The following is a 21,996-nucleotide window of genomic DNA, read 5'->3' as shown; positions in this document are numbered from 1 at the left end:
AGCCGGTAGGTTGATCATGTAATTCTCGATGTAATAGTACTAATTATTACGATGTACTTCAATTTGTGTTGTAGTTTTAGGTACATGTAGCTAGACGCTACTCCCAAAATATTGTTTCAATTTAATTATATTATTAAAGTTCAATTCTCACTTATGTATCTACTCCCTACGTTCCCAAAATAATTTTTTAGAAAAGAAGGACACGAGTTTAAGATAAAATTATTGATTGTATTGAAATTGATAAAAAAAAATATTATAATAAATATTGAAAGTGGTAAAAAAAATATTATACTCCCTCCATCCCACAAATAAATTCTTATTTATTTTGGGATATTATCCCACCACTAATAATATTTAATTTATTCTTACTTCTCATATTTACACCATTTTTAATATTAATTATAGCACTTTTTCACCATTTTCGATATTAATTATAATATTTTTTCACCACTTTTAATATATATCTTCGATAACTTTGTGCCCCTCTCTCTTAGGAAATTATTTGAGGGACGAATTGAATAATTAGTATTGAAAATTATAAAAATATGAAAAAGTAAGAATAAATGTAGCATTATTAGTGATGAGTAATAATCGAAAATGAATAAGAAGTTATTTAAGAGGTGATTCAAAAAAAAAATTGATAAAAAATTATTTGGGCACGGAGGAAGTATATAGTTATATTAGTAAAGACGTGCATAGGAGTAACGAAAGTTGCCTTTTTAAAATGATACTCGAAGCATTAGTCTATTTATGTGTATGAATGAAGGTCTCATAAGTCATAAGTCATATGTCACAACTGAAAAAAAGTGTCGTGTTCTAATTTACAACTTACAAAAATATATTCTCACATCCCCACCAAAAAAGAGAGTTCACTGTCGCCTAAATTAGCGGAGATGATTATCACCCTCCCCTTTCACACTCACACACATGCCACAATTGTTTACTTGCACAATTATTTTCAAACCCAAAAATCAGTAGCTGTAATAATTTTAAATGTGTTGACGTGCGATTACTCAATTGACAAGAACATATTATACTCGATATATCTCCTACCAAACTCCTTTGTACTTTAAGAATGTACCTAACTTTTTATGACACAAATTTTAATAAATATAAATAAGTATGTTGTGAATACAGAGACTCATTTTATTAAAGTTTTATATAATGAGGTGGTATTTAAAAACAAAAAATATACATTTATGAAGAACATATCGAAATAATAAAAAGTGAGCATTTTTATAGGACGAAATGAGTATATATGAATGAGTATTCCATTTTACTTTCTATATATACATATATATGCCATCTCAAGATATGGGTAAATATCACTTTAAACCCCAAACTATTTTCGCACTATCAATTATATGTTGAATTATCGAAAATAATTTTTTGAACCTTGAACTATCAATTTTGTATCAATTGTACAATTCGTTCATTTTTTTAGCTTGAAATTTTTGACGTGGCTCACCGGATACCATAATGTATTTAGAATTATTCTTTTTTTTTTACCTATATTATATAAAACGACATGATTATATGCATTTCTCATTAAAAATTCAAATGATGAAAAATGGATAAAGGGTACAATTGATATAAAATTGATAGTTTAAGGTTTAAATAATTATTTTCAATAATTCAGGGTATAACTGATAGTGCAAAAATAGTTTGGGGTTTAAAGTGATATTTACCCTAAAGATATTTTATATGAATGATTATTCCATTTTACTTCCGAAACTGCTGCACACGCTTTAGATTAGTACATTATGTTTTAATTAACTTACGATTTTCTGAAATTTTATTAAAAGTCGTGCAATTCCATAAGAAGACAATCATGCAATGTATACTTTTTTTTTTAGACCCAAACCAAGAAATGCATTAGAATGAAGGAACATAGTTCACATCAAAAGGTAACCCCAAAGAAGAAGACAGGGGCGAAAAAGAGCTCAAAGCAACAGAAGCTAGTCTATCAGCAATGGCGTTTCCCTCCCTCGGAGTCCAGCTGAACGCAAGGCTTTGAAAATTCCGTTTCATCTCGGAAATCTCACGCAAAGTATCACCCAAATAGGAGAGGTCAGTTTCTTGACGTTGAAGCAGCCAATATAATTGTTGACAGTCCGTTTCAGCAATGATATTAATCGAGCCACGCTCATGGCAAAGTTTGAGACCTTCAACCATGGCCAACGCTTCACCCTCCACAACAGTAAACATTCCTTGTTTAAAACCGTATCTGCACGCCACCACCAGTCCATCCCCATCAACAAGAACCGCTCCAATTCCAATCCCCTTGTTCTGATCAACAGCAACGTCCGAAGAGATTTTGAACATATCTGTTCCAGTACACTCCAAATGAGTTGCCTGCTGCTGCTGCGTTTGAACACTAACTGAACTCGAACAAAGCGCCCTATTTGCGATGGCTAGACAGTCCATATGAGAGAGCTCCTTTTGTTGAAAAACTAATAAGTTCCGAGCATACCAAGTCGACCAAGCGAGCGTTGCGAATAAGGCATGAACCTCTCATTGAGGAACACTTCTAATTTTCTCAAACCAATCCAAAATCGAGCAAGACTCTCCCTGACTCAAAGGTTGAAGTCGAATAGGAGAGATAGCCCACAGAGTACTAACCCAGCTACAATCCCGCAAAGCATGCTCTAACGATTCTTCTCCAACTCCACATCGCAGAGGCATTGATGCAATGTATACTTTAGTTTGTAGCCATTAAAATTTAAAACGGCTCGTCAACTTGCTCGTTTTTTGTTTAATATTTCGAATGTAATAATTTGAAAATCAAGATTTTCATCCTTGCTTTTTAATATTGCTCTTTCAAATTTAAGTCAATTAAGTTTTTTTTTCCTTCTGAAAAAAACCATCACTTTTTCTCAAGTCAAAACAAAGTTAAAGGTATTGAATGGAATTGCAACAAATACGTAATTATGAGGGCTGTAAGCGAGCCGAGCCAAATACTAGTAGCCTCGAGCTCGACTCATTTAAATATTCGGGTGTTTGAGTCGAGTTCAATTCGAACTTTTATCTTGTTGTTCGAGCTCGACTGGTGTGACACTCGATAATGTTGAATTCGAGCTCAACTCGTTAGATGTTCGTATATATACATGATGTTCGAGTTCAAATTCGTAAAAAATTAAAAAAAAATATATGTTACTCGAGCTCGAGCTCATCTCATTTAAGTCTCGTGTACTAATTTGATTGAAGGTTCGTGAATAGGCTCGCAAATATTTTCATGAATAATCAAATCCGAACATATTAGCAAGCTTAATGAACCGAATGATGTCAAGCTCGACTCGATAAATTATCAAATTTCGAATATCTTGCGAGTAACTCTGTTTATTTACAGTTCTAATAGTTCTCAATGGTACAAAAAAAAAAAAACATATTGCTAAATTATAGAAGTAACTTAAGATTTTAAATTTTCTCATAATTAACCTTGTAGAATGTTATAGGAATTTTATCACATTTATATGCAGCATATCTTTACGCAATTGGGTGTTATTCAAGGGGGCTGGACCACCTGGACCATTAGTTAAGCCTTAGTGCCTTACTAATTCTAGGAGTCATTGTCAGGATGGAAATCAACCATCCCATTTGTGAGCAATAAATTTAATTTATACTTCAATGTTATTGGTGGAAAAATAATGAGTCTAAAAAAGCATTTTACCCGCCAATTAGACTTTTAGCTCAAGTAATAAATTGAGGTACTCAAAGACCCTCTTTCATAAGAGATTTTAAGTTCAATCTCATTTACACGCAGTGTACTATATATATATATATATATATATATATATATGAAGAGGTTCTAATAAAAACCTCTGTTAAAATGAGAACTAGGAACCTAATCTTGACATTTTAAATATTAGATCTAATGGTTAGGATTTAGTCAACAAAAGAAACTGTGCATCTATTATATTTTACTGTGCAATTAAAAAATATGCAATTTATGCAATTGAAACCAACAATGCAAAATACTCAAGCAAATCGAAATTGTGCATCTATGCAATTGAAACTGTGCATCTATGCAATCGAAATTGTGCATCTGTAGTTTAATCTCAGCCCTCTATTTTATTTAAATCAATGGTTTTAAATTGGTTCCTAGTTTTCATCTTAAGAGGGGTTTTTATATTAACCCTACCATATATATATATATATATATATATATATATATATATATATAGGGTGTGGTTCTAGAGAGAACTATATTATTTGTGAGAACGTGAGAGCCATCAAATCTAATGCATTCACTGTAAAAATTAATGCATTCGCTGTTAAAATTAATGCACTAAAAAAATAAAAAAAAAATTGCTCTCTTCAGGATTCGAACCCAGGATCTGCATTCATCCAATAAGATGATACATCCACCGTAGATCTTGATAATCGAATGGCTGAAAATGGTTCTCCGTTCTTTTTTTATTTATGGCTCTTTCTTGAACCTCTCCCTATATATATATATATATATATATATATATAGGGGGCCGCTCCAATGAGACCCCCTAATTTTAGTGAGATCTAGGGCACGATCTGATGCGTTTATTTTATCAATCCTATGGCTGATATTGTATCTGGAGGGTGATTTTTTTTCGCAGGGTTCGAATCCTGGAGGGAGCAGAATATTTTAAATTTTGTTATTCATCAGTATATACTGCATTGTTCATCAGTATATACGGCCCTGTTCATCAGTATATATGTCTTATTCATTACGAATTTTTTAAATTTTATTTTTCATCAGTATATACATCTTGTTCGTTAGATATACGTTTTGTTCATTAGTATTATATGTCTTATTCATTGTCCTAGTGTTTCACGAAAAATATGGGGTCTCACTGGAGCGCGCCCCTATATATATATATATATATATATATATATATATTTGTGTGGTATAGAAGTTCCGCTTGTGTGCAGTGTTATATAGTATTGAATAACGATATTCAAAAAATTGATAAATTTTTTGCTCTTTCTATAATTCGAATCCAGATATTTTTTCATATTTGTGTGGTACAGAAGTTTCACCTCGTGTAACAGTATATAATATTGAATAACAATATTAAAAAAATTGGTAAAATTTTTATTTCCTTCATGATTCGAACCCATGTAAAATATCGCTCTCTCCAGATAAATATCAGTCATAGGATACATCAAATCAACACCAACAAATCAATCTAAGATCTCATCATATATAAGGGATCTCATTGGAACCGTTCCATATATATATATATATATATATATATATATATATATATATATATATATATATATAGAGAGAGAGAGAGAGAGAGAGAGATAAAGAGAAAGGTTTAATTGAAAATGCTAAATGTATTGAGAATTGAGAATTCGTCCAAACTATTGTGAACAAGTCATTTCATTTAGATGAACATATCAATAATTTTTTAAGAATGAGCATTTTGGTCTGTGATTCAAATTCTGTCAATGACAAGATTTTTACCAAATTAAATAAATACGTATGTTCACCAGTTAGAGCATCCACAGTGGAATGACTTGATAGAAGGGGGGACCACAATGAGTAAGGAGGCCATAGTGGGATGACTTGATAGCTTACTTGATTTTTTTAGTTTTGATTTTTGTATTTTTCATTTAAATTTAATTGCACAAATTTAAATAACACAATTTACTTCAAATTTAAATTGCATTAATTTTAAAATCCTAAAAATTACATAAAAAAATTACACAAATCTTAAATTTTTTAAAACATATCCTAAAATAACTATTCCGGCGCTAGAGATCCGAAATGTGCCCAAACGTGCTCGATCAAATAATTTTGGAGCTGAGCTTGTATCTGCATATCTCGGAGAAGTGAATCTCTTTGCACATATTGCTCAAAACAAACCGGGGTTGCTTGAGCACTCTCCGTCGAGTCACTGCTAGACACCCCGTGTCCTGCATCGTCATCTCTCCAATTGGTAGCTCTTTCACCTTCGTCCTCCACAATCATGTTGTGGAGAGTGATGCAACACATCATGATGTCCTTGAGATGCTCGACGTACCAACCCCGCGTCGGACTTGGAATGATTCCCCAGCAAGCTTGAAACACTCCAAAGGCACGTTCGACATCATTCCGTATCGATTCTTGCATCTTCTTAAACCTCGCCTCATTTGGATTGGTCGATGGACTCTTGACGAAGCAACTCCACTTCGAATATATGCCGTCGCACAAGTAGTATCCCATCTGGTAGTAGTGCTGGTTGGCCTCAAAGATCACCGGCGCTGCCGTTCCATCCAACACGTCGGAGAATAGAGGCGACTGGTTCAGAACGTTGATGTTGTTGTTCGAACCGGCGACACCGAAGAAGGCATGTCAAATTCACAAATCGTGGGATGCAATGGCCTCCAAGATCAAGGTGGGCTCCCATTGATCACCGCGTGTATAAGCGCCATGCTACGCCTTTGGGTAATTCTTTCACACCCAATGCATACAATCAAGACTCCCGAGCGTTCCGAGAAATCTGTGTCGTGCCTCGTGCATCTGAAGAAGGAGTTGGACGTCCTCCGGCATTGGACGGCGAAGATAATTGGCTCTGTAAGCCCGAATGTCAGCCTTGCATAATTTCTAGAGGCATAGACATTCCGTCGTGTCGGCGAGCTTGAGAGATACTCATTGAAAGTATCCGCATTGACGCCGATGGCTAATTGGCATATAGTCACCGTGCATTTCTGCAAAGGCATGAAAGAGTTCCAACCTCGTGCACCATGGCTCATCTGGAAGTAACTATCTTCACCTTGCACAACATCGACGATGAGCAAGAACAACGGTAGACATAAATGGGTAGCCTCACGATCACGGTAGACGTAAGACCGGTGATGAACAACACGTTCCAGCTCCGATTGGGAGTACATTTGAGCAATCAATTGTTTCTACAACTGGATCTCATCGATGATCTCTTGCGCTACCCCATCGGACGAAGACGACGAAGTATTCTCTAACCATTCGGCCATTTTTAGATGAAGAGAATATGGAAATGTAGTAGATAAAGAAAGGAAGATTGAAGAAGAAAATTATTTGTGTGTGTGAATGAAGAAATGAGGGAGGTATTTATAGAAAGGGAAAAAAAAGTAGAAAAACGGCTAGAAAGCCGTTGGAACAAAAAAAAGGAAAATTCGGCTATATAGCCGTTAGATTCAAATTTAAAGAATTAACTTTTCTTTTAATAAGCGCGTGTCCACACTCGCCTTGAATAAAGAAGATCAGGCATTACCCGATAAATCGGGTAAGCTTCAAGTCCATGGCTGCTGCAGTGGGGGACACGATCTGTGGGTGACTCTAGTGGCGCCGACCGAGTCACCTACTATGGGTGCTCTTGTATTGGTATGTTCAAAGAATTTATTGATTTGTTCATTATTCTCATTTTTTTACGAAAATCAAATTCTCAATAGAACTTATATATATATATATATATATATATATATATATATATATATATATAGGAATGGGATCATATAGATCTCAATGCTTATAATAGATCCGTAAATCCAAATCTAGACCACACATTTATGACATGTGGCACATCAAGATGCATAAAGGCATTTCAAGGCAAAATCTGGAGAGGGGTAAAATTGGAATGTAATTTTCGAATTTAATAATTAAAAAAAATATACTCCCTCCGTCCACGAAATGAGTACCCATTTGTGGATGGCACGGGTTTTAAGAAATGTATTGAGTGTAGTGTGAATAGAATATGGGTCCCACATTTTTGAGTGTATTGATTAAAGTATTGTGTGGGGTACACTTGCCAAAAAGGGAAATGGGTACTCATTTCGTGGACGGACAAAAAAGAAAATATGGGTACTCATTTCGTGGACGGAGGGAGTATATTTTTTTTAGATTTTCTCAAAATAGATATATTTTAGATGCATATAGTTTCCCACGAAGATGCATAAAGTTTTCACATGAAATGCATAACTTTGAACAGAAAAATGCATTTGATTTTTACAGTTTTGATAATTTTTTTATGCATGTAAAAATCAGTTTTTCAAAAAAAAAATTAAATTGGGGGGTCGGGGGGGTGGGTGGGTGGGGGGGTCAGTGGTCAGAAAATAAGTTTTTGAGAAAATAAAAAAATTTGGTGGGGGGGTGGGGGTGGGGTTATGGGGTGGGGTGGGGTTCGGGGTGGGGGGGTAGGGGGTGGGGTGGGGGTGGGGTGGGGTGGGGGTGGGGTTCTGGGGTGGGGTGGGGTTCAGGGGTGTGGGGGGTGTGGTGAAATCTTATGCATTTTTATATGAAACTTTATGCATTTTTATATGAAAGTTCATGCATTCTCGTATGAAACTTTATGCATCTAAAATATACCTATTTTGAGAAAATCTAATTTTTTTTAAAAATTTCGAAAATTACATTCCAATTTTACCCCTCTCCAGATTTTGTCTTGAAATGCCTTTATGCATCTTGATGCGCCACATGTCATAAATGTGTGGTCTAGATTTGGATCTACGGATCTATTATAAGCATAGGGATCCACATGAACCCAACCCTATATATATATATATATATATATATATATATATATATATATATATATATATATAGGGAGAGGTTCAAAAAAGAACCATAAATAAAAAAAGAACGGAGAACCATTTTCAGCCATTCGATCATCAAGATCTACGGTGGATGCATCATCTTGTTGGATGAATATAGAACCTGGGTTCGAATCCTGAAGGGAGCATTTTTTTAAAAAAAATTTAGTGCATTAATTTTAACAGCGAATGCATTAATTTTTACAGTGAATGCATTAGATTTGATAGTTCTCCCGTTCTCACAAATAATGTAGTTCTCTCTAGAACCACACCATATATATATATATATATATATATATATATATATATTGGAGTGAGTAAGTTAAAATAAAATATATTCTAAAATATAAAATAAAAATACTTTTTAATGTATAAAATAAGAACAAATCTTATCCATTGGATATTCAAGATTTTAATTATGGCCTGAAATTATCCTAAATTAAAGACATGCAACTCACGTCTGTAATAGTGAGCTAGCTAACATAAAAACACATTTTAAAGATAAAATAAAAATCATTTTTAGTCCTTAGATCATCAAGATCTACGATTAATTCATCACTTTATTGCATGAATTCATGATCTTGAGTTCAAATATCATAGGCAACAAAAAATTAATTTTCGTAATTCATACATTTATACTAAGAATTCATACGTGTTTTAAATAGAATTCAGACATATATATACGACTTTTCAAAGATTAAATATTGACCATTAGATTATGAGTAGATGAATGATGTAAATTTATTCCTATTATATACACTACAGGTTGTGTTTCACCATAGCCCTCCGAAGGGCTAAAATAAGAGCATTTGTTAAGATATAAAATAAGAATCATTTTCAGCCCTTAGATCATCAAGATCTACAGTTGATTCGTAATCCTGTTGGATGGATTTATGGTCCTGAGTTCGAATCCCAAAGGTAGCAAAAATTTATTTTCACAATTCATACATTTATACAGCGAATTCATACGTGTTCTACATAAAATTCATACATTAAAAATTGCTCTTATTTCTTATTTTAAGATGTGCTCTCACGGTAGCCCACCCCTATATATATATAATATATATATGCTAAAATAAAAACACCTCTTAAAATATAAAATAGGAATCATTGTCAACCCTTAGATCATCAAGATCTACGGTTGATTCATCACCTTACTGGATGAATTCATGGTTCTGAGTTCGAATCCCATAGGTAGAAAAATTTTTATTTTTCGCAATTCGTATATTTGTACAACAAATTCATACGTGTTCTACATAGAAATCATACAGTTTAGCTTTGTTCATATAGAGACCAAATCAGAGCCATTGATCTCACCAAAATCAATGAATTAGAATAATCTGAATTCTTCAAGTTTAGAAAATCCCGTAAATTCCTCATTTTTCAATTATGGGAACCAACGAACATTATTATGAACTTACGAACATACTAATGTTCGTCGATGTGTTCGTATAAAAAATAAATGAACATATTAATTTTCGTCGATATGTTCATATAAAAACAAATGAACATACAAATAAACATACTTATGTTCGTAAGTTCATAATCATGTTCGTTGGTTCCCACAACAAAATTGGAAAATGAGAATTTACGGGATTTCCTAAACTTGAAAAATTCGGATTAATCTGATTCATTGATTTTGGTGAGATCAATGGCTCTGATTTGGTCTTCATTCTCTATATAGGGGAGTGGTCTCCATTGAACTCTTCCATATATATATATATATATATATATATATATATATATATATATATAAGGCCGCTCCAATGAGACCCCCTAATTTTAGCGAGATCTAGGGCACGATCTGGTGCGTTTATTTTATCAATCCTATGACTGATATTATTTATGGAGGGAGAATTTTTTTCGCAGGGTTCTAATTCTGGAGGGAGCAGAATAATTTAAATTTTGTTATTCATCAGTATATACTGATGATTAGTATATACTGCCATGTTCATCAGTATATATGCTTTATTCATTACCATTTTTTTAAATTTTGTTTTTCATCAATATATACATCTTGTTCGTTAGATATACGTCTTGTTCATTAGTATGTCTTATTCATTATCCTCAGTGTTTCACGAAAAATAGGGGGTCTCACTGGAGCGCGCCCATGTATATAGTGAGATTACTATTTTTCGTGAGACATGAGAATTATGAATAAGTCGGTATATAATGTTGAATAACACAAATAATAAGCCGATTTAGCCCCCTGCTTACTCGAGCCTTACTTATCCGGATGAGTAAGGCTCATCCGCCTTTATTTCAGGCACGTGCAATACACGCACCATATTAAAAAATATTTTGAATTTCAATAGTTATTTTCGGCCAATTTTTTTAATTTTTTATTTATTTCCTTTTCCCTCCTACATAAATCATTTATTTCTTCTTCATTTCATCCATCCCTTTCACTCTTTCTCTTTCATTTACTTCATCTCTATCAAAAAATGGCTTCATGGTTCGATGATACTTCGTCTTCGTCCGAGGGGAAGACGCAAGAAATCATGTATATCATCATCCAGTCGCAAAATACGATTGCTCAATTTTTCACTCCCTAGTGACTTGTTATTTTCAATAGAGGGTTCGTTTATCGTGATCGTGAGGTTGCCCATCAACGACTTCTTCGAGATTACTTCAACGACAATCCGACGTACGGCCCAACATTTTTTCGACGTCGTTTTTTGATGCAGAAGGAGCTATTCTTACGCATCATCGATGGTGTGCAAGGTGTTGATAGTTACTTCCAGATAGGGGTGGATGCTACGGGCCGAGACTCTCTCATGCCGTTGCAGAAATGCACGGTGGCTATCCGACAAGTAGCCATCGGTATTTTTGCGGATACTTTTGACGAGTATCTGAAAATTGCTGACACGACTGGACGATCATGCCTGAAGAAGTTTTGCAAAGCTGTCATCCGGGCATACGGTGCCGAGTATCTTCGGCGTCCTACACTGGTGGACGTCCAACGACTGCTTCAGATGCACGAGGCGCGACTTGAATTTCCCGGGATGCTCAGGAGTTTTGATTGTATGCACCCACCTTGATCTTGGAGGCCGTTGCATCCCACGATTTGTGGAGTTGGCATGCTTTCTTTGGTATCGCCAACTCAAATAACGAAATCAACATTCTGAACCAGTCGCCTCTGTTCGCCGACATCTTGGGAGGAACGTCTTCGCCGGTGATCTTTGAGGTCAACCAGCACTACTACCAGATGGGCTACTACTTGTGCGATGACATTTGTCCTGAGTGGCCAACGTTCGTTAAGAGCCCACCGTTGGCGACCAATCCGAAAGAAGCGAGGTTCAAGAAGATGCAAGAACCGGCACGAAAAGATGTCGAACGTGCCTTTCGAGTGCTTGAAGCTAGATGGGAAATCATTAGAAATCTGGTCCGAAATTGGTGCATTGACCATCTCAAAGACATCATGTTGACTTGTATTATTTCTCACAACATGATTGTGGAGAACAAATGAGAATGAACTACCCACTGGAGAGATGACTACTTGGGACACATGGTGTCTAGTAGTGACTCGTCGGAGATGGCTCGATCGACCCCGTCTAACTTCGAGGAATACGTGCATAGAGATGCAATTCTCATAGATAGGCAGATGCATGCCAAGCTCCAAGCGGATTTTATCGAGCACATTTGGGCACGTTTCGGACCTCTAGGGCCGAAATAGTTATTTAGATGTTTATTTTAAGCTATGTTTTATTTTTTAAATTTTATGTAGTTTCAATTTTATGTAATTTAAATTAATGAAATTTTAATTTCAAGTAATTGTGTTATTTAAGTTGATGCAATGTAAATCAAATGAAAAATACAAAAATCAAATTTAATAAATATAAGTAAGTTGGATGAGTCTCTCCAATACAAACTACTTACTCATAAATAATCTTCTCCTTAATTGAGTAAGCAACTTACTCAACGAATATTGACGCTCTTATAAAGTTTGGTTATTAAACGTTTCAAAAGAGAAAGTTCGGTTACTAATACTCCCTCCGTCCTGCTTCAAATGATCCTAAATTTTTCGACACGGAGATTAAAAAATGTGTGATAAAGGCGTAAAATGGTGGTGAGACCATCTGAAAAATAATGTTAAATATTTTTATAAATTGAATGAGATCATTTGAAATAGGACAACTTAAAAATAGAAATAAGGTCATTTGAATCCGGACGAAGGGAGTAGTAGCTAAAGAAACAAGAGAAAGAATGATTATCACGGGCCGAAAACAAATGAAAATTTTGGTAATGATGAGCATACATAACTGTCATAGTCTTCTATTAGAACAAACCATTGCGCCAAAATACCTCTTCTAAATTCTCTTTTAATCAAAAAAATCTACTGCGCACAACAATTGAGAGTCAAAAATTCCAACATAAAATAGAAATCGAAAACTAAACCATAGAGCAATTCAATTCAAATGATAAAACGTGAAAAACATCACGTGCTAAATTTAAATGTCACCACGTTGGAAATACTTCTCGGAGTTTGGAAGAACTTCTAAATTTGAACAAGAAATCCCAAATCTTTCCAATTTCCCCACCAAAATCTGCCATCAGAGCCCATTATTATCTGGTTTTTACATCATCAGTGTATTGGGTAGAATCTCCGGGAACTTCTGTCACGCACTCGCACACACTCTCTCTCTCACTTCCTTTCTCTCTCTACAGTCTACACTTTTCCCCCCAGATTCTGTCCTTTAAGTCCTTCAACTTTCCATGATCGCCACCGCCAAGTTCCCTCTGCAACCCACTGTTCCAAACCCAAAACCCACTTCAAATTCTCAATTTTCAGCGGTTGTGCTGAACTTCAGCTTCGGATTTGCGAGAAGATCGAGAATTGGAGGGGGCAGTGAATTGTGGTTGGTGGATGAGCGTGGTGAAATGGGATTTCTGCAGAAATTGAGTAGGGGTTGCTTCAAGGGGTGTTGCTCCAAGAAGGAGAGAGAGGTGGAAGTCGAGGCCGCCAACGGCGGCGAGGATCTTTTCGATGCGGCGGTGGCCGACTCTAAAGTGCAGCCTGACCATCTTGTTATCATGGTTAATGGTATCATTGGGAGGTAAATAATTGATCTTGACATAATTTTGTTATTATTGATATTCTGTTTGCATACTCTGTTTTGCTATAATCTTTATTTTTTTTATTATCGTCTACCATTATGCAATAGGATTGTTGCTTTGTTGGAAAATTGAGTAATGGTGTACTGATCTAGCCGTTAGCGTTTACTTCCTTCACTAATTCCATTGCCGATAGGCCAAAAATTTCTTCATAAAGTTTTACTAGATTCTTTTACTTATATTTATTGGTATTGAAATGAAAGCCATAGGGTTGGTCTACTCTTGAAGTAATATTGATAAGGCAGAAATTTAATGGTCCAGAAGCTTATTTATTGGGGACGAACTCATCCAATTCATAGATATCAGTGTTTGTATGGATGATCAATATGTAAAACAAGATTTAGGTTTGTTCATAATGGAGCTTCCTTCCTATAGATCTGGCAGTTTATGTACAAAATGGCTGAGCTAATGATAATAAGTTCCAGATAGAGCAATTGAGTGGTTTTGAACCTTCCTCATGATTAGCTGTTGTTCAATTAATGATTGTACGATGGAGTAATTCTTGGCACATTCTAATATAGTTGAACTTATACATCTTTTGCATAAGATGAGCAAAGCCAAAACAAATCACCCTGAAGCCTTTGCCTAAAAATATACACCCCCCCCCCCCACCTCCCACCCTGCCCCCCAAAATGTCATGCTTCTTTCTTCTTGTGGAGCCAACATTTGATATGGTCAACTTTACATATTGTAGAAAGTATTGCCTTTTCACTGTGTCGTAGAACTGGCATATAGAAAAATTAATGTCAGGTTGTCTTTAAAATATAAGTTGCAGAGTGAAAATGAGATCATTGCTTAGGCATGTAATGCATGATAGAAACCCCTAAGAACTCTTTCTTAGGTTTGAAATATTGCCTGATGCACCTAAATTTTCGAGTGGGATTGTGATGCAACTGCCATGTAGTCATCTGGATCTGTTATTATCAAGTTTTGCTTAGATTTCGCCGTCTCCAGTGCTGCAGATTGGAGATATGCTGCTGATCAATTTGTGAAGAACCTTCCCGACAAAGTCATTGTTCACCGTGAGTGATTTGTTTGCTGGTTCTCACCCTACAGTGTATAATATCACGTAGAGAACTCTTCTTCTCATGTTTCACTTTTTTTTCCATTAATTGCTTTATGAAGATGTTCTTTTCTTTTTTTCCTCGAAAAAAATGTTATGAACTGCTCTATGTACGTAATATGTAATTTTCAATTCAACTGCCCTAGATGCAAAAATATATATATCTTTAATGTATGCTTGTGAATAGGTAGCGAGTGTAATCCTTCCAGGTTGACTTTTGATGGTGTTGATAGAATGGGCGAAAGGCTCGCTGAAGAGGTACTTTGGTAGTAACAGCATATTATTCTTGTTTCCCAGTGTTGGAAGAAACCTGGAAAATCAGATCTATCAATTTGTGATCACATAGAGCAGTCGTGCAGGTGATGGATGTCATCAGGCGCTGGCATGGAGTTCGCAAAATTTCATTCGTTGCTCATTCCTTAGGCGGACTCGTAGCACGTTATGCCATAGGCAGGTTATACAGACTTTCCGCCAAAACCAGTTCTGCAAGTATTCCTGGGTATTGCTCAAATGGTGAAGCCAACGTTTCCACCTCACTAAACGACGAATTTTATGAAGAAAATATAGGTGGCCTGGAACCCGTGAACTTTGTGACGTTTGCAACACCGCATTTGGGTTCAAGAGGACATAAACAGGTGAGTGTATTATTTTACTTCACCAGAAATTGTTTGTAGGCGTGGAATTACTTTTAGGTTTTGTTTCTGTAGTTGTATTATCTTTTACTTTCTTACTTTCTCGTTTTTTTCATTTGGGCTCAATGGACATAAACAGGTGGGGGCCTTGATGGCTAATTATATTTCACTTAGCCTTTTTACTGTATCTCTTGATATATTGATTGTTTTACTTCAGCAAAGCATGAAGCATCCTGTAGTGCCTTTTCTTTTCATGTCATTTTTCACTATTTTTCAGCTTCCCCTTCTCTGCGGGCTTCCTTTTCTGGAAAAGAGTGCCTCACAAACTGCACACTGGATTGCTGGAAGATCAGGGAAGCATCTTTTCCTTACGGATAATGATGGTGGGAAACTTCCACTCCTGCTTCAGATGGTCAAGGACTCTGCTGACCTTCATTTCATGTTAGTATGCGATTTTTGGCAGCACGATCACTCTGTATATCACTTGTTAGCAAATGAAGTCTCTTTTGTTATCTTCTGACAACTCTGACCCTATATGCAGATCAGCATTACGATCTTTCAAGCGTCGTGTGGTATATGCCAACGCAAACTATGACCGTATCCTTTAAATAGTTTATGATCCTTTTTCTTGTAGCAGAAAAGTTCTTGCCTTCCTTCTTGATAAACTTACATTTGCCTTCACTGATGTCTAAGATGTGGTGGGATGGAGAACTTCATCAATCCGCCGTCAAAACGAACTACCAAAGGTTAGGTTTATGTTTTCCCAATTCGAACACTCTCTTCTTATTTCATGAAATGTTGAAGTGATAGTCATTTTTCCTCTGATTCTTCTACAGGAAAGTCTTCTTGTGAATGATATGAAGTATCCTCACATCGTCCATGTAGAACAGGGAATAACTGAAGATGTAAACAGTAAAGTATCCTCTGCTGTTGGAACACAGGTTATTGACTTGGAAGGTTGGCTACACTCTACTGTGTGTTGTGTTTGCGTAAGATAAAGTCTTCATGTGTTTAAGTGCTAACAGGAACTTCAAAATTCTGTGTGTAGAGGAGATGATTAGAGGTCTTAATCAAGTATCTTGGGAGCGTATTGATGTTAGCTTTCACAAAAGCAGACAGCGATACGTTGCACATAATACCATACAGGTAAGCATTGTATTCAGAGCTGAATTTTAAAAAGCATTTGGTGTACCTCTCGTTAACTTCATGCGCTCAGACGAAGAATGATGAGTTAATCAGGGTTCTTTGGTTCCTTAGTTTTTCATAAATTGTGATTTGTCATTTTGTAGTTGCACTTGTCGTGACGCTCATCTGATTAAGAACCCCTGAAAATTCTCATCTATTTCTCTTCATTTATGGCAAAATGGAATTAATCAGAGTCAGCAAGATGTAGTTATAGTAGTAGTGTAGTATCGGGACTCTGAATTTCGTGGATCTGGAATTGTAGTGAGGAATAATTAAGAGTTCGTGAGAAAACTCCAAGAAATGAAGACAACATATGCAAGTTAGTCTACTCACTAACTGATAAGGTCTGAACGAAAAACTGAAAACACGTTTATTGCAAGACCTAGGAGTCCCTTTGTTATAGTGAGTCGTAATAAACCCTCCACGCACAGTTCTGGAATCAGGAAACGTAGATAAGCAGGAGTAGGATGCTGAAAAATGTATATTCAGATACCTTCATCATAGATACTGTCACCCTTTTTGCAGTTTCTGTTCATGTTAAGATCAAGAAGAATATATGGAATATATCAAGACGAATAGTGTTTGTCTCGATTCATTCTTTAGCATTTTTCTTCTTCTGCTAGTAATTATTTTATGCAAACGTTGATTCAGGTTAAGAGCTACTGGTTAAATTCAGATGGTGCTGATGTGGTGCAACATATGATAGATAACTTTGTTATGTAGCTGTGTATCAAGCTTATAGTTAGCAAGTGGTATTGTAGTTTTTTGTCCCCATTCCATATTTGTATGTATTTTGTCTTTCATTTTACACCCTGTAAGATTGGACTTCATTTTTACATTTAGATGTCAAAATTATAACACTAGCAGCCTAGCTTTCTTCATCTTCTGCTCGGAAAGAAGAGATTTTCACATTAAAAAATAATTAGACTCGACTCTGTGCAATGTTATTGAAAAGTTCTTATTTATTGGATCTATTATTTCAGCCATAACTTCTATTACCTGGTAAGGAGTCATATACATCAAATATTTCAATATAACAGATATAAGATAGATGTATCAGTTTTTGGTTTTATAAAAATAAATTTAGAGGCTGATGACACCATCTTTATTTTAGAGGCTGATGAGCGTAATGTGGAATCACTGAAAAGTCTGTTGCTTCTCTTTCATTTTGTCTCGGGTCTTGCTGTCAACTTCGCGAAGAGCAGCCTGATGACGGTGGGAGTGAATGTGTCAGTCGAGAGGACATGGGCTTCGTTTCTCCATTGCAAGATTGGTTACTTCCCGTGTCTTTACTTGGGAACCAAAATTGGAGGCCGAAGCAATGGTGTTAACGAGTGGAAGTTCTTGGTGGATAAAGTCTCAAACAAAATTGCAAGCTGGAGAAAAAGACCTCTCTCGTTGGCAGGGAGGATCACTCTTGTCAAAGCGGTGCTTCAATCTATTCCGGTATATCAACTGGCCTACGCTTTCATTCCCAAGACTGTGCTCAAGAACCTCAATTCCTTGTTCTCCAGATTTCTGTGGGGTGGAGACTCTCAGTCGAGAAGAATCACCTGGTTTAAATGGAGCTCCTTGTGTTCCAATAAGAAAACAGGAGGTCTTGGGTTTCGGGATGTGGAATTGTTTAATCATGTTCTGTTAATTAAATGGCTTTGGAGATTTTTGGTGGATGGGGGAGCTTTGTGGGCGAGAGTGATCAAATCGATTTATGGGGAACTTGTCTGGGGCGAAGAGGGGGATTGCTCGATGGTGGGAAGAAGTGGGCAGTTGGGGTGGTGGGGCGAAAATTGTGGAGAAAGGGGGAGGAAGCGACGATAGATGGTTCATTGATCACCTTCAACACAGTCTCGGGGATGGGATGAATACAATATTCTGGGAGGACGTGTGGGCTGTTAACAAACCTCTCAAGTTCTCTTTCCCGAGATTGTATAACTTGTGCTCGAATAAGAAAGCCCTCGTCGGAGAGAGTGGGTTTTGGGAAGGAGAAGAGTGGGTGTGGTCGGTGAATTGGAGGAGGGATTTGAGGGAAAGAGAGAATGGACAGGTGGAGGAACTTTTGAGACTTGTTGCTGCTTTTGTCCCTTCTACAGGTTTAACTGATGGATGGAGTTGGAGGACAACTACGGACGGTAAATTCTCAACAAAGTCGGCTTATGACTTGGTGGCGGCTTCCAGTGAGGCGCAACAAACTCAACCGGCTGAGATGGCTATGGTTTGGGAGGCTCCAACATCGCACAAAGCCAAGGTGACAGCGTGGAGATGTCTTAGAAATCGTTTGGCTACCTGTGACAACTTAAGAAGACGACAAATTCAAATTAGCTGGGAAGAGAGAGGATGCAACGCCTGCGTCGCTGGAGAGGAGACGACGGAACATCTGTTTCTTCATTGCCCGAAAGCTGCGGCGGTGTGGGACCAAATCTTCCAATGGTTACACATCAAAACGGCAAATCCTAGAGGTACTCTCCATCATTACACTTCCTTCATCTCTGCTGCCAAAAAGAAGAAAGGAAGAAGATTGCTAAATGCGTTATGGGTGGGAACGGTTTGGACACTATGGGAAAAAAGAAACGAGAATCGTTTTCAAGGAAAGATTTGGGATATTGAGAGACTTGTTTTACAGATCAAGGGTAGACTTTGGAGTTGGAATGAGGTCTATAAAGTTTTGGAGTTGAGAATCCCTTTCACCATGTGGTGCTCAAAGGGTTTCAATCTTTCCTTCTTGTTTTGATTGGCATCCCTGGTGCCTTGCTTTTTATCTTAATAAAATTTTAATTTTACCGATCAAAAAAAAAATAAAAATAAATTTAGAATTGAGACTTGTAAGATTGACTTCGGATTATTATTCTAATCATGTACTCCCTCCCATCCACCAAGATTGTGTGGTGCAATAAAGGCCACAAATTTTAATAGTTTCCAAAAAAATGAAAGCATACAATCTTTGTGAATAAACAAAAATTATAATAAGCATACAATCTTATACTCCCTCCGTCCACGAAAGAACTTCATGTCTTTTCTTTTTGGGACGTCCACAAAAGAACTTCCTACCTATTTTTAGACTATACCCCACCACTTATATAATCCTCTTACTTTTCACTTTTCACAACTCTCAATATTAATTATAACACTTTTTCACCACTCCCAATACACTCAACTACCTTTTATCCACTCTCAATATACTCAACAATATTTTTTCTTAAAATTCGTGCCACTCCCTCTTAGGAAGTTCTTTCATGGACGGAGGGAGTACAATCTTTGTGAAATGAGGGAATATATCATAAACACAAAACTTATGTTGTCTTGCGGATTGACCACAACTTTTCTTTTTCTTCAAAACTTTTTGAAAGTGTTGTTGCTCTCTATATATATTAAAGCAAAATAAATCATATCCTATGTGGCATTCTATAATCACTCCATTCTAATTTTCTTTAATTCTGATTCATTCTTATTTTTTTAAAAATTTTAATCAATTTCTATATTTAAAAACCATTAAAAATCTAAAAATCATTATATAAATATTCTAAAAAAAATCTATCCTACGTGGCATCGTACAATCATTCCATTCTAATTTTCCTCAATATATATATATATATATATATTAAAGCAAAATAAATCCTACCCTACGTGGCATCCTATAATCACTCAATTCTAATTTTTCTCAATTCTCATTGATTCTTATTTTTTTCTAAATTTTAATCAATTTCTATATCTAAAAACCATTAAAAATCTAAAAATCATGGTATACTTAAAAACTAAATATCTAAAAATCATTATATAAATATTCCAACAAAATAAATTCTATCCTATGTGGCGTCGTATAATCACTCTTTTCTAATTTTCATCAATTCTTATTCATTTTTATTTTTTATTTTTTAATCATTTCCATATCCAAAAACTATTAAATATCTAAAAATCATTATATATCTAAAAACTATTAAATATCTAAAAATCTTTATATTAGTATTCCACTGATCAATGAAATTTTGTTTATATCCATACACGAAAAATAGAAAATACATATATTTGAAATTTTAAGGTTGTAATGATTATTGTAATATTATACTTCATGATATCCAACTCTCCAATTTCAATTTAAAAACGTACTTGATTTACATTCTTTTTTTCTCTCTCTAGATTTTAATCAGTTTCCATGTACACCATTAAATATCTAAAAATCAGTATATATCTAAAAACTATGAAATATCTAAAAATCATTATACTAATATTTCACAAATCAAGAAAAAAATATTTATATCCATAACGTAATTATTAATGCATTTGATACAGAAATGTTTAAGAATATAACTATCTTAGTCCCTAATGAGATGGTTGATATGATAAATGATTACGTCATGTCTCTAATGTCTACCAAAGAAAGGGTTTACCTAAGTTCAGACAACATTTGCAAAGTAGATGGACAAATTGACCTCAATGAATAGGTATTCTCAGTTGAATATTTCGACACGATCAAGTGTTCAGGATTGTCGAGTTATGAGATTAAATTGAATTCGAAAGAAAAATGCATAATCATGCTTCTCCAAAATATGATAATCTAATGAGCTATGCAGTGGCACCAAACTGATAGTAACTCAACTTGGGGAACACGTAAGTGAAGGCTAACTCATTTCAGGAAAAAAAAAATGCGTGCAAGAAGTTTTGTATAGCTAGAATGATTATAATTTCATCGCAACTCACTAAATTTCCAATTCGGTTCCAGAGAAGGCAATTCTCTATGAGTGTTTGTCTTGCTATGTCGACAATAAATAAAAGGCATGGATAATCTCTTTCAAATGTAGGATTATACATGTCGAAACCTATTTTTAGTTATGGACAACTCTACGCGACAATCTCAAAAGTCACTAAAAAATAGGTCATACGCAAGACGCAACAACTAATATGGTGTATGATGAAATTTTCGATAGATTATGAGGTAATTGCAAATTTTATAATTTATTCAAACTTTTAAAGTTAAGTCATTAGTGATATTATCTAATTTATTTTTTTAATTACTAATTCATACTACAGACATATAATATATTTACGTTTCAAATAATTGTTTCAATTTCTCTTTTAATATTTTTTGAATCGAAACTTTGCTTACATATAAATTTCATAAGATATTTAAATTAGGTCGTTCAATTTTAAATAAATATTATAATCTTTTACTTTAAAATAATTTCATTTAATTCTTTATTTTAGTGCAAAAAAATCATGAAATAAAAAATACATTAATAATTTCATAAATTTATATTTTAATAGACCCCGTCGAATTTCAATGGGTCACTTACTAGTTTATACTATATTAAAAAGTCTTGAATATATGACAATTTTATAAATAAAGATAAAATTAAAGAATTATTTGCATGATAGCAATTTTGTAATTAGCATAAAATTAAAAGATTATTTGTATTTTCACCTTCTCTCTCTCTCTCTCTCTCTCTCTCTATTTTCCCTATAATTTCATTATTTGTA

At 35.1% G+C, this 21,996-nt stretch overlaps 4 protein-coding genes across 5 annotated transcripts; 2 read left to right on the top strand and 2 right to left on the bottom strand.

Moving 5' to 3' along the window:
• Positions 1-1,875: 1,875 nt before the first annotated feature.
• Positions 1,876-2,427, bottom strand: LOC131003926 (uncharacterized). The gene has a single exon (XM_057930495.1). It carries the CDS (start codon positions 2,425-2,427, stop codon positions 1,876-1,878), a length of 552 nt encoding a protein of 183 aa, XP_057786478.1.
• Positions 2,428-5,728: 3,301 nt separating this feature from the next.
• Positions 5,729-6,190, bottom strand: LOC131003925 (uncharacterized). The gene has a single exon (XM_057930494.1). It carries the CDS (start codon positions 6,188-6,190, stop codon positions 5,729-5,731), a length of 462 nt encoding a protein of 153 aa, XP_057786477.1.
• Positions 6,191-10,976: 4,786 nt separating this feature from the next.
• On the top strand, positions 10,977-11,573 carry LOC131003923 (uncharacterized). Its single transcript, XM_057930492.1, has 2 exons — positions 10,977-11,035; positions 11,108-11,573. The coding sequence occupies exons 1-2, from the start codon at positions 10,977-10,979 to the stop codon at positions 11,571-11,573; spliced, it is 525 nt and encodes a 174-aa protein (XP_057786475.1).
• Positions 11,574-12,773: 1,200 nt separating this feature from the next.
• On the top strand, positions 12,774-17,499 carry LOC131003915 (putative lipase ROG1). 2 transcript variants are annotated; one of them, XM_057930484.1, is made up of 10 exons: positions 12,774-13,589; positions 14,602-14,669; positions 14,898-14,968; positions 15,070-15,345; positions 15,620-15,783; positions 15,884-15,939; positions 16,036-16,088; positions 16,179-16,299; positions 16,391-16,488; positions 17,179-17,499. In XM_057930484.1, exons 1-10 carry the CDS (start codon positions 13,249-13,251, stop codon positions 17,248-17,250), a joined length of 1,320 nt encoding a protein of 439 aa, XP_057786467.1. In that variant the 5' UTR covers positions 12,774-13,248; the 3' UTR covers positions 17,251-17,499. The 2 variants fall into 2 exon arrangements, with proteins under 2 accessions (XP_057786467.1, XP_057786469.1); XM_057930486.1 differs by lacking the exon at positions 17,179-17,499 and having other exon boundaries at positions 12,823-13,589; positions 16,368-16,488.
• Positions 17,500-21,996: the final 4,497 nt, after the last annotated feature.

Source organism: Salvia miltiorrhiza, unplaced genomic scaffold, assembly GCF_028751815.1.
Source record: "Salvia miltiorrhiza cultivar Shanhuang (shh) unplaced genomic scaffold, IMPLAD_Smil_shh original_scaffold_293, whole genome shotgun sequence".
Classification (NCBI taxonomy): Eukaryota; Viridiplantae; Streptophyta; class Magnoliopsida; order Lamiales; family Lamiaceae; genus Salvia; species Salvia miltiorrhiza.
The sequence above is the reverse complement of the archived record's forward strand: the minus strand, read 5'-3'. Positions and strand labels throughout refer to the sequence as shown.

Coding starts and splice junctions, on each gene's coding strand:
- LOC131003926 (XM_057930495.1), bottom strand. CDS start 2,427: ATGGACTGTCTAGCCATCGCAAATAGGGCGCTTTGTTCGAGTTCAGTT.
- LOC131003925 (XM_057930494.1), bottom strand. CDS start 6,190: ATGGGATACTACTTGTGCGACGGCATATATTCGAAGTGGAGTTGCTTC.
- LOC131003923 (XM_057930492.1), top strand. CDS start 10,977: ATGGCTTCATGGTTCGATGATACTTCGTCTTCGTCCGAGGGGAAGACG. Junction 11,036..11,107: donor GGGAAGACGCAAGAAATCAT/GTATATCATCAT, acceptor TATTTTCAATAG/AGGGTTCGTTTATCGTGATC.
- LOC131003915 (XM_057930484.1), top strand. CDS start 13,249: ATGATCGCCACCGCCAAGTTCCCTCTGCAACCCACTGTTCCAAACCCA. Junction 14,670..14,897: donor CGACAAAGTCATTGTTCACC/GTGAGTGATTTG, acceptor GCTTGTGAATAG/GTAGCGAGTGTAATCCTTCC. Junction 16,089..16,178: donor GTCAAAACGAACTACCAAAG/GTTAGGTTTATG, acceptor ATTCTTCTACAG/GAAAGTCTTCTTGTGAATGA.